The 12,841-nt window shown below is 42.5% G+C and overlaps 1 protein-coding gene across 6 annotated transcripts in view; it reads right to left on the bottom strand.

Annotated features, from left to right (window-relative positions):
- Positions 1-7,637: 7,637 nt before the first annotated feature.
- The window catches only part of LOC140396227 (FYVE, RhoGEF and PH domain-containing protein 4-like), a 431,975-nt gene continuing 426,771 nt past the window's right edge, over positions 7,638-12,841 (bottom strand). For all 6 annotated transcript variants that reach the window (XM_072484548.1, XM_072484550.1, XM_072484553.1 and 3 more), the window contains one exon: positions 7,638-11,070. In XM_072484548.1, coding sequence (XP_072340649.1) covers positions 10,831-11,070 — 240 coding nt within the window. In that variant the 3' untranslated portion in view covers positions 7,638-10,830. The remainder of the gene's footprint in view (positions 11,071-12,841) is intronic.

Below are 12,841 nucleotides of genomic sequence, written 5' to 3'. Positions count from 1 at the left end.
TCTCCCCTAGCGGGAGATTTAACCCATCCAAAAACTGCTCCACCCCAAGTCATCTGCTAGAGGCTCAGATTTATACAGCCCCCAGTAGTAATCCTCAAATGCCCCATTAATCTTATCCGGAGTAGTAACCAGCCTCCCCCCCCCCCTGACCTTAACCTGGGTTATCCCCTGATCAGCTGCCTGCCACCTCAACTGGTGAACCAATAACCGGCTGGCCTTCTCACCATACTCATAAAATGCCCCTCGCGAGAGACAAGGTTGGCTCACCGTCTTCCGCGTCGATTCCAGTAGTCCATCCCCCGGTCCATCAAAATTCTGGTTGCTCTAAAGGCCATCCTCCTGTTAATCAACACCATCAACATCATCACCCCCCACACTCCCAGATCAAAGTTTGAGTGGAACACCTGCCCCAACCATCCCTTCCTTAGCCTGGTCTGATCCCTGACCCTCAAATACATCTCCTGCAAAAAGACTACATCTGCCTTACAACTCTCAAATGAGAAACACCCGGGACCTTTTAACCAGACCATTTAACCCCCTCACCTTCTATGTAACCATACTAACTGGTAGGGTCTTTAGACACCTTCCCCCTTCTAGGACCAGCCATACACCACCCGTGACGAGATCCAACAGGGCCCAAATCTACCCCGATTCCAGGCTCACCCAAAATGGCCACTGTCACCGCCGTTTCACAAACCCAGTAACAAAGAAACCTACATTACCAGCACTCTACCCCCTACCCCTGCATCCCCCGACTCCCCACCCAACAACCCTCCCCTACCCCCTTCAGATATCCAACCCACCCAGCTCCAAAAAGCACCCTCCCCCCCCACCTCACCCTAAACAAAAAATAAACCAGCCAACCTAGGCATGTTATCTTACCCCCAAACAAAACAGAAAATACCCCCCCCTCACAGTAACCAGCCGGAGCCCTCTCCCCCACGTCACTCCTACTAACTAGCATACCTGCTAGCAGGGTGACCCCCCACTTGGGAAACAAGAAGAAAGATTAAACACCCCCCCTTTTCCAGTCCCTCAACAAATATCGTACATACTGGGAAGAAAGAACCCACATCCCCCTTCAATGAAACAAGCAACCCCATACTACCATGGGAACTAAATAACGAAAAACATAATAGCAAAAAAAAACACAGAAATAGGCAAGAAACATGCACATGTAAAATTCAAAACTCCAGAACATCAGTTCTCTCGAAGTCCATTTTTCCTCACAAAGCCTTTCGCCTTCTTCTGCGTATTAAAATAATGTTCTCTATGTTTGAACATGACCCGCAACTGTGCTGGGTACACCTCTCCGAACTGCACCCTGCTCTTGTAGAGTGCAGTCTTGGCCTTGTTGAACCCAGCTTGTCGTTTTTGCTGGTTCTGCCCCAATGTCTTGATAAATTCGGATGGGGTGGCCTTCCGATCTACACTCTCGCATGGCCTTCGCCCACTTTAAAATCCGCTCAATCTATGGAATAGAACCATGACTGACCGCGGTGGACCCCCAGATCTTGGCTTCTGGCACAATGTCCGGTAGGCTCAGTCCACCTCGGGAGGGTTCATATAGACCCTCTCCACCAACAACTTCCCGAACATCTTCGCCACGTACTCTGTGGCATTTGTACCTTCAATGCCCTTTGGCAGCCCGACAATCCTCAGGTTCTGGCGCCTGGACCGGTTCTCCTGGTCATACACCTTGGCCTTCAAAACCTTTTGGACCTTTATGAACAACGCCATTTTTGCTTCCAAAGAGGTAATCCAGTCACTAGTCTGTGACTGCCTCTTCCACCTCTCAAATCATTATGCCCTGCGATTCCAACCGCTGCTCCACCCTATCCAAAGTCATACGAATGGGTGCCACTGCCACCTCAATCACCTTGGACAGGTCCTCCAACATCATCAGTCTTTGCTTCTGGAATTCCCCCAACTGCTCCATAATCCATTTGGAGGGCAACGACGAAACGGAGGGTTCCACAATTTACTTCTCCACTCAGCCACAAGGGCCTTTGGAGACTGATGAGGGGCCTTTATTCGACTTCTGTCTCGTGTAGTATCCTGTAGACAACCCACACTGGAGGAGACGCCAACAAACTTTAATGACTCCAGCTTTCTTCCCAAAACTGTGTCCATTCACCATGCGTAAATGGCCAAAACCTAGTCTCCAAGCGGGAGCCACCTTGTGTGCGACCACTCGCCTCATAGCCACCACTGGAGGTCATTCTACACCGATAAATAGTGTTTTATTGTGTAATAGGCCGGTACACTGAAATGGTGTTGCATCATGACTCAATCATATGCTGTGATATTTTGATTCATACTGCAATGCTATTGTATCACACTGTGATTCATACCTTCAGCTTTATCTTACATATAACCATGAGGGTTCTTTATCATGTTTAAATGGAAAAATCATATTCTGCACCATGCCATAAAAGCCAGACATTTGTGCCAGGACCGGCCTTAGGTAAATGGTAAATGTAGAATAAGTTAACAGTCAATGCTGCATAATAAAATATTGGATCACCCATGCAACACATGATACTATTGGGTAGTCTAAGCTTGCTACGTTGTTTAAGGTATATAATTTACTTCCAATTAATTCTCAGAATGAACTCAGCAATGAGTTCAAAACATCATTTGCTACCAGAAATAGTGCACAGCTGTCCTTTGGTACGATATCTTGAAGTGCCAATATGCATACCTCCTCAAACTCCCATTGTAAAGCAGTGTGTTTATTTTGCTCACCATTAAGCAGGGTAAATTACTATGCTCTCAGTGACCTCTTTACAGTCTCGATTGTGGGCTTCCATATTGGGTTTCCTTTCATTTCAATTTTAACTGTCTCCTTCCTGTAAAAAGCCAACATATTTAAACATTAATTTGTAACTTTTGTAAGATAATATCTGTCTGTGTGCGGATCCACAATCCTTTGAACTCAAGCTGTTGTCCAGATTTGTCCCGCAGCAGGTGAGCAACCCGTGAAAACCAGAGAACATCGCAGCTATGAATAATTATTCAAATTGGCTTCCCATGCCAAATTTTTTTTTTTTTTCAAAAAATATACTTTATTCATAAAATCTATCATGAACATTACAGAACATTTTGAACTATCTTGACTGTACATTTCTATCAGAGTTACACATCCCCTTGACTTTCTTCCATTCAATTTTGATAACCTTACACACATATCGCTCTTTACGTTACCATTCCTTCTTAAACATTTACGTTATCATGTTTATTTTATACATTGGAGTGTTAATGACCTAGACCGAGGGGGGTTTACACTGTTACCCGCCCCTCGGTGTACATTTGCTGGTAAGACCTTACACAGTGGTCTTTCCCCATTGCGCCTTGGCGGCAGCTGTCCCAAGCTTGAGTGCGTCCCTCAGCACGTAGTCCTGGACCAGTCAGTCATCTCACATGTAGCAGGTAGATCGAAATAGCTGCATCTCAACTGAGCCAGTTAATTACGAGAGCATTTCTACATCACGCTAACAGTTTAAGCTGTGTTGATAGAATCTTGTATTTTATGCTATCTTGTGCAAGATTAAAAGTTGCTATAATTTAGGGTTGTTTGTCATTTCCTAAATTAGAAGAGAAGCCTAAATAAGTATCTGCAATTTGCATACATACCAACATCGGAACAGGATTAGGCCATTCAGCTCCTTAAGCCTATTCTGCAACTAATGGGGAAGGATTTTCTTCTGGCATTCAGTGCGGGCGAAAATGGTAACGCCGGTGGAAAATCCCACAAGACAGCGGGAACGTGAATCTTGGCGACAAGATCTCGGTCTGGATTCTCCCACATCGCCCACCGCAAGAACGCCACGGCGAGCTGCGTAGAATGGTAAAATCCATTGACCTCGGGCGGGATTCTCCGGTCGCTGGGCAAATGTGGCCGAAGAATCCTGCCCCTTGTTCTCAAATTCCCAACCCCTCGCCAGTGACACAATGTTCCCGCTGAGAAAGTACAGAAACCACATTTAAATGAATTAACATGGATTTAAAGGGTTCTGCCATATGCACCCCCAGATACATCAACAAGATTTACAACAGATATTGAAAAATGGGAAACAGTCGAAGGAACCCACCGGGGTTGCAAATGTCAGTATAGCCACTGAGGAGAGGGGGATGCCTGGGACACGGCTCCTTGGCAGTTCAAACCTGGTAATGCCAGGGTGGCAGTGCCAGGGGTAGGCCTCTGGGGAGCCCCATTGGAGGGGGGAGGGGTTAAGGAGTTCCCCTTATTTGTTGGGGGGTTGCCCCAGTGTCTGTGGGAGGGGGTTACCCCGGTGCTTGTGGGGGAGATGGGTTGCCCCAGTGCCTGTGGGGGGGGGGGGTTACACCAGTGTTTGTGGGTGGAGTGGGTTGCCCTGGTGCCTGAGGGAGGGGCTTGCCCCGGTGCCTGTGGGTGGGGGAGGGTTTGCCCTGGTGTTGGTCCTCCATGTCCATGGTGGGGGGGGGGCAGTATTGTTAAAAATGTTTTAAAGGTGGCACCATGATCTCTATGGAACTGGTGTTGCTGGCTCTATCAGGTCCGGCCAGCATGATGGCAGAAACCATACCCCTGATTCTTTTGTGCACAGAGTGCCAAAAAACCTTGAGAGAAAACTTGGTTGTGCAGCTGGAGAGCTGCACGCTGGTGTTATCACCCCAGCCAGCTGTACACTCTGTATACAGAGTGAAAATTCTGCCCTAATGAAATTGTAACTGGCCTGTTTCTCAACTCCATCCATCTGTGGCTCCGTATCCCTTAGTACCTCTGGGTAGCAAAAGCCTCTGGATCTCAGACTTAAAATTATTAATTGAACAAGCTTCTACTTATTGTGGGGGAGGTTTCCAAATTTATACCAACCTTAGAGTGAACTAGTGATTTATAACTTCTCTCCTGAATGGCCTGTATTTGAGGTTAAAGTTTGTCATAAGAGAGGCTCTATGAAGAGACGAGGAGTGGGAAAGGATATCTTTGAACTGGGCCAATGGCCTGAATGGAGGGCAACTAAGGTAAATATAAGGAAAGTAATGGTCTGGTGGCCTATTGAAAATTCAAAGATTTTTTTTTAAAACAAAATTTGTTATGAAGGGTATAAATGGTTAATATAACCAGAATCATTAATTTTAGTGTAAAAATGTAAGCTTTTCTGGGTGGAGGGGGGGGGGGTTCATGCATGTCCTGCATCAACAATTTGGTGCTTTCAAAATTTAGATTTCCGATTTAAAATTTTCACGTTCTTCTCATACCCCTAAAGGAAAGTCAAAACCTACCGCAGCTTAAAAGCTACAAAGCCCACGTGTAGAACCTTCTGCTTGTTTTCTACAGCAAGGTGGATGTATTTGGAAGCAAGGCCAGTAGATTACAGCAAATTAAAACCAAATTAGCTGCTACTGTTTCATACGTCATTGGTTCAGAAAATAATATCTCAGACTAGCTAAAGTGCTACGATTAGTTGCTTGCCAAAGCTAGGGCACTCCAGTGCAGTACTGGGTATGCTGCACCGTCAGAGGTGCCGTCTTTCTAATGAGAAACCAAGGCCCCATCTACCTGCTCAGGCAGATGCAAAAGATCCCCCTGGCACAATTTCAAAGACGCGCAAAGGGGGCTATCCCCAGTGGCCCGGCCAATATTTATCCTAAATCAGCCATGATTGAATGGCGGAGCAGACTCGATGGGCCGAGTGGCCTAATTCTGCTCCTATGTCTTATGGTCTAAAAGAAACAAAAACAGATTAGCTGATCGTTCCATTGCTGTCTAAGGGAGTTTGAGCACAAACTGGCTGCATTGTTTTCTACATTACATGGCCTACATTGAATGGCTGTAAAATGCATTCAGCTATCCAATGGTAGATAAAAACACTGTGCACATGAGTCTCTCTTACTTTATTAGTGGACATTAAATATATTTTTTTAACCAATAGGAAGTACCACTGCTGCATATTACCAAAGAGGCTGTGGTCATATGCATCACTGCACCGTTTGTTGTGGGAATATCCAAAGAGTAATGGATAAATAGCAATTTGTTACTATAAAAACTTCTTTGAATATTGTGGCTCAGGCAATCATTTTAATTATAGAGTCACCTTCATACATATTTGCTTGCACTGCATTTCATAAATAGTACTAAATGAGTAACTCAAGAAAAGCAGTCTAAGCCAATGATTGAGTAAAAGACATATTTGGAAAACAGTAGCAGAATTTCACAAAGAACATGCCTAGTTGGTCTCAATTATATCTACATGACTGATCGTGAGAGGTGTGAGCAGCAAATTGTACTCGAGTTCCCAATACAAATTGTTCAATTCTACTAATAAACCGTTGCAATGTTTTCACATTCTGGAAGCCAAGTTTGTGAGCACCGAACACCGTTGCAGTTCTTCATGGTATTGGAGGTAGTTTGTGAGAAATACTTAAAATTTCACACACATGGACTGTTGTACAACAGTTCATATTTTCTTTAAAAAAAAAAAAATATTTCTTTATTCTCCTTTTTCACATTTTCTCCCAAATTTACACCCACCAACAATAAACAATAATCAATAACAAATATGTCAATCCCCATATCAATAACAACGATCCCATTCTCCCACCAAACCCCAAACAGTACCCCGCATGTTAACATAAACAAATAACAAAAAGGAATCAGGAATCACCCATAGTCACCATCAACACACACCGCCCCCCCAACCCGCCTCCCCCAACTAATGTTCAATGTTATCCAGTTCTTGAAAGTGCATGATGAATAATGCCCATGAATTGTAGAACCCCTCAATCCTTCCCCTCAGTTCAAACTCAACCTTCTCAAGAGTCAAGAATTCCAACAGGTCCCCCCCGCCACGCCAGGGTACAGGATGGAGATGTTGCTCTCCAACCCATCAGGATCCGCCTTCGGCCGATCAACGAGGCAAAGGCTACAACATCTGCCTCTGCACCCGTTTCCAACCCTGGCTGGTCCGACACCCCGAATATGGCCACCGGGGGTCCCGGGTCCAGTTTAACAGTTCATATTTTCAACAAATGTTTTGTACATGTAAAACCTTAGAATGTGAAGCAAAGTTAATTGGAATTGAGGAAACTAAAGATCTATAATTACTCTTTGCCTTCCAGAGTATCTGTACAGAGTGGTTGAACCCAAATGAACGTGTTTCATTTTATTGGGTCGCCAAAATAGTCGATTTTCATACCATCATCCTATTAAGCATTTATGAATTTTAACATTCAAATATTAAATCTGCACCATATGTAGAAAGCATGAATTGTTAGAACAGTACATCTTGTATCCACAACTAGGAATTATTTTTGAGTTGGTCCAAAAAAATTTATTGGCACGATGATCCAAGTGTTGAAGGCACTTGACTCCCAGGATTGAGGCAACCAGTTCAAACACGTGGCAAGTTAATAATAATAAAGTTGTTGTTCAAACAACTTGATTAGGTGAGTTTGACCATCATTGGGTGAGTCTTGGATCATCTCAAGAAGAGGGAGAAAAAGAACTGACCAACTAGCTCCCATCACTTCATGACAACTGATGGATTACCACTGATAGCAATATCTGGATTACATTGATCTGGATGCAATAGGATGCATGCAAGATAACACATAGTTATCATTAGGAATAATTGTGAAACAATTCTGTAATATAGTGTGATGTATTAATTCAGTTTTAATACTGTACTGATAGGAAATTTAAAAACAAAATGTATATACATAATTTTCTTGTGCCAGTGATTGATAATATTAACAAAACTCTGCAATCATTTTCAATTTAAACCATACTGAAAAGTGTAGTATCAATATGCAGCCAATGTGCGCTAAAAATCAACTGCTAATGCGCTTTAAACAGGCTGCAGGCCAGGTAACAGAACAGAGATCACAGAAAACATTTGAAACAAAAGTTTGCAAAAACAAGTCCTGCAAATTGGTGACTGCAGGCACCTTACAGAACCTGCAATGTGGAGCAAATAGGTTTCAAAATTCTTAGCACTCGCCTACAGAACTGGTAACGTGGAATAAAAGGGAAAATGACATGCTTGCATTTTCTAATTCCACTGTAAATTAGGACAGTGATTAGTGTAAATGATCAGCAGGAAAATCAACTTTTAAAGTGCTCCATTTACTGCATGAAATCAAGCTAAAACCAGCTATATTGTAATCTTTTAATGGAATGTTAAAACCTCACTACATAATGGGACCTGGGATTGTTTGGCTGAGAGCTAGCATTTTTTCCCATTCATTCAAGGAATGTGGGCTTTGCTGGCTAGGTCAGTATTTATTGCCCATCCTAATTGTCCAGGATTTTGACCCAGCGACAGTGAAGGAACGGTGACACATTTCCAAGTCAGGATGGTGAGTGGCTGGGAGGGGGTCTTCAGGTTGGTGGGTTTTCCCATGTACATGCTGCCCTTGTCCTTCTAGATGGTAGTGGTCTTTGGTTTGGAAGGTGCTGCCTACTGAGGTTTGTGAATTGTGGTGTAAAATACATATAGCAGGCTCTAAATGGTGCTGAGCATGTAGGAGTGCTGAGACATCTTAGACAAAATTATGGTAGAAGTTCCTTCACCAAACAACAGGTAATGATTGTGCGGGGTTGTGATGATAATGGGAGGTAGAAGACCATGACAGCTTCGTCACAGTTTTGCTGTGCAAAGGCAGTGTCATCGAACTGAAATGTTGCCTTACAGAGGCACCATCAACAAGGAAAAGTATTTGCAAACTACTTCATTTGTTTGATACACACATGACTTCAGGAACAGAATTTTTCCTTGAGCTGTGCAGGATAAGAAATGTTTGGATTTTGTTAATCATCAAATGGAAAAAACTTGCTCCCATGATGTTGCAACTTGCACTGAAGTTGCATTATTGCCTTGCAAAAGTACACATCATATCTCTTCTACATGACATTAGCATAACATGGTTGACAAATTACAAAAGGAATATGTAGTTTAGTCATTGAATTCCATTTAGTTACATGTTCAAAATGGTTGAATGAAAAACAATCCCGAAAAATCCAGCTCCACGCAAATAAATACAAGTGCTATACTTGAATTAAAGTTGGAGTATCCCTTCTCTTGATCCTTTTAGGATTTATAACTCGCACTGGAGACAGACACTAACCTACTAGATCACTATAGAACCCACTGTTCTGTCTCCAAACCATGCAATGTAACTTCAGACACTTGCTTATGTTGCAATTCTTGTAACATGCGCTCGGCCACATTTTGCCGATCAGTGGACTGGCCGTGGTCTTGGCAAATCTTCCACTGTGATCTGAAGCACAATTATTATTTCAGCTTCTATAAATTAAGTCAGAATATAACGTATCTTATAGGGAATAACAAATAAGTGGGAAAATAACAAATCAAGGCCAATAGTTTGTCATAAACCCACACTGCAAGATCATTAAGACCAGAGATTTTGTTTTACTCTCCAGCTCCTAACTTTCATTGAGAATCCTGTGTTTCAGTGAGAATCTTGTGTTATAGTTTCATATCAAAATGCTTAAAACTGTCACATGGTATTACCGTTTCACTGAAAAATTATAAAGTTGAGAGTTTGTACATATTTACAAAATGGATAGGAAATACTCAAAGGTATTAATGAGTTTTGAACTGTTTATTCCATTTATTTGGGTCATTGTTTATCATATTATCTGACCCTCTTCCATTAATGGATTTCTATTTTCATCTCTATTCTTTCTAGGTATTGAAATCTACATCTGTATAGAGATACATTATTGCTCCCCATCGGAGGTTCATTTACGATTTCCTTTTCAATTTTTGGAGATGAATTTTTTTTTCTCCCTCCCATCTTACGATGTGCCCCTCGTGTCATTCACAGTTTGAGAGGGTGAGTGATTATCCAGTTCCTACGACACTGCTGCTAAACTAAATCAAGAAGATTGAGATGTCATCTGCTTCTTTTTGGATGTGAATCCAATCTCTGGCAAACAGTTCACTAGGCACCATTTAGCTCAGCTGAGAGCACTTTGTTTAATTCATTGTACAGAAAGCATATGGTTAGCCTGCTCTTTATATAATGACGATTCTTGCCATTCTGTAATGCAGATTTTATTGTGGCACCTATCCACTTCCTTTCATTATTTTACATTTCATGTTTAAACTTTTACTGTATCTCCTAATAAATAAACTACCCCATGCACACAAACAATCATGAATTCTTTGATTCTGAAGTTTACCTGTAACTGCTACATTGGTGAAGGAAAAGAAGGGATACTGCAGCTTTAATAAATACAACAATATTACACCAAATCTTTGCCAATGCTATGACACAAGATTAATATCTTTCTAGAAGATTACAGGAACAATGATTAAACACAAAAAAACAATAGTCTCGATAGAACTTACCTTGCTTTTCAGGGAGACAAGGATATCTGGGCTACAAATCACAACTTCAGATTTCATAAATATCAGTCCTGTAAATTATTGAGAAACATCTTTTGCACAACTTTAACTTTACTTCATCAACTGACAGCACCCAGAGAATGAAGTTTTAATGAGACCACCACAATTCAAACCTTAATTGTCCAGTTCCTTTTTTGCATTAGATGTTGAACAGCTCCAGGATTCAAAGATAAATCGAGGTTTGTTGGGAGTGAATAATTTCAAAAGTGATTGAACATAGTTTGTGGTTGCTGCAGATTTAGTTCAGGGTGAAGAGGGCAAAGATATGGTGGACACAGATATTTCATTTTAAGTAATGGATTTGATTTGTTTTTGCATGAAAACTATCTCACACGCTTTAGAAATTGTCCTTAAGTGGCTTTGGACCCTCTATGTCAGCTGTTGGTAGCTTGTTCTGCCTCAGACTGCTTGCTTAGTCACCACAAGTAGAGGAGTCATCGCTACCAAGATCTTCATTGTCAGTGGGTGTTTCACCCTTTGCAGCCTTGTCGATGATTCTCAGCCATTGTTGTTTCTGATCATTAGAGTCTGCAGCAAAAGTATGGATGAATCTTGACTGTTTAAGTCTAAACACATGGGGCATATCAACACCCTTTGGATTGTCTTCTATGATGTAGCCAAGAAGGGGAATAGTGGCCAGTGCCTTCACATCCTAGAAAAAGGGCAAGAAAAAAAAAAGCAAATCATTTTGTGAATTACAATTCCGAGAAATAATGGATTGAATTCTCCGGCCGTAGGGATTCTCTGTTCCCGCTGGCAGTGCACCCCTGCCTGCGGGTTTCCGGGTGGCGTGGGGTGTTTTCAATGGAAAATCCCATTGACAGCGGAGGGAACAGAGAATCCTGCCACCAGCAAATGGTGCGCCACCGAAAAACAAGCGGCTGGGGGACCGGAGAATCCAGCCCAATGTTAACGTGACTACTCAATAATTGAAAAACCTTTTCATAATCATAATGCCAGGGACTTGAAGAGTTACCTTTTGGGGGAATATTTATGTTTACCAAGATTGGAGATGCCAGTGTCAATATTTCTTCCAATCACATTTTGTAGTTGTATTTGCCTCATCTAGCACATACGTCTATTTTCGGTGGAAGGCCTGGTCAGAGATCGGGATCTGCATAAAAATTTAGGTTGGGTGGGAACTCAAGTGCTATGTCAGCGCTTCTATTCCAGAATGACACAAGATTAATATCTTTCTAGAAGATTACAGGAACAATGATTAAACACAAAAAAACAATAGTCTCGATAGAACTTACCTTGCTTTTCAGGGAGACAAGGATATCTGGGGTACAAATCACAATGGGGCAGGAGGCACAAAAAGATCACTCCAAAGTGTTTACAACTTCAATATGATTAGCAACCAAAAATCCCTCCCAGTTTTTATGTCATAAACTGGGAGGATTCACTGGACTGATTTTTAAAAAATTATTCTTTCATGGGTGTGGGCATCACTGGCTAATCCAGCAATTATTCCCTATCCCTAATTGCCTGTGAGACAGCAATAGTAAGCTGCCTTCTTGAACCATTGCAGTCCTTGTGTTGTTGGCAAGGGTGTTACAGGATTTTGACCCAACGACAGTGGAAGAACAGTAATCAATGCTCAAGTTAGTATGGTGTGTGGCTTTGAAGGGAACTAGCAGGTCCTGCTGTTCTTGAGCATCTGTTGCCTTTGTTCTTCTAGGTTGTCGGTGCTGTCGAGAAAGCCTTGTAAGTAGCTTCCGTGCATCTTGTGTATGGTGCACACTGCTGCCACTGTGCATTTGTGGTGGAGGGAGTGAATGTTCAAGGTGGTAGATGGGGTGCCAATCAAGTGGTCTGCTTTGTCCTCGATGGTGTCAAGCTTCATGAGTGTTTATGGACCTAGACTCATCCAGGCAAGGGGAGAATATTCCACCGCACCCTGACTTTTATCTTGGTAGGTGATGGATAGGCTTTGGTGAGTCGAGAGGGAGTTACTCACCACTAAATTCCAACCTCTGATTTGCTCTTGTATCGGCAGTATTTATATGGCTGGTCCAGTTCAGCTTCTGATGAATAGCAGCCCCAGGATATTGATAGTGGGCGATTCAGTGATGTTAACGTCATTGACTATCAAGGGGAGATTGTTAGATTCTCTCTTGTTGAAGATGGTGATTGCCTGGCATTTGTGAGGCATGAATGTTACTTGGCACTTATCAGCCCAAGCCTGATGTTGTCCAAGTCTTGTTGCGTACGGCATAAGGTGCTTCAGTATGTGGAATCGCGAACGGTGCTGAAAATTGTGTCAATCATCAATGAACACTTTTGATCTAATGAAGGAGGGAAGATCACTAATGAAACAACAGAAGATGGTTGGGCCTAAGACACTACTTTGAGTAACTCCTGCAGCAATGAGCTGGGACTGAGAGGGATGACCTGCTAACAGCCACAACCATCTTCCTTCG

Source organism: Scyliorhinus torazame, chromosome 19 (assembly GCF_047496885.1).
Source record: "Scyliorhinus torazame isolate Kashiwa2021f chromosome 19, sScyTor2.1, whole genome shotgun sequence".
Classification (NCBI taxonomy): Eukaryota; Metazoa; Chordata; class Chondrichthyes; order Carcharhiniformes; family Scyliorhinidae; genus Scyliorhinus; species Scyliorhinus torazame.
Note: the sequence above shows the minus strand (reverse complement) of the source record. Positions and strands in the feature narration are given on the sequence as shown.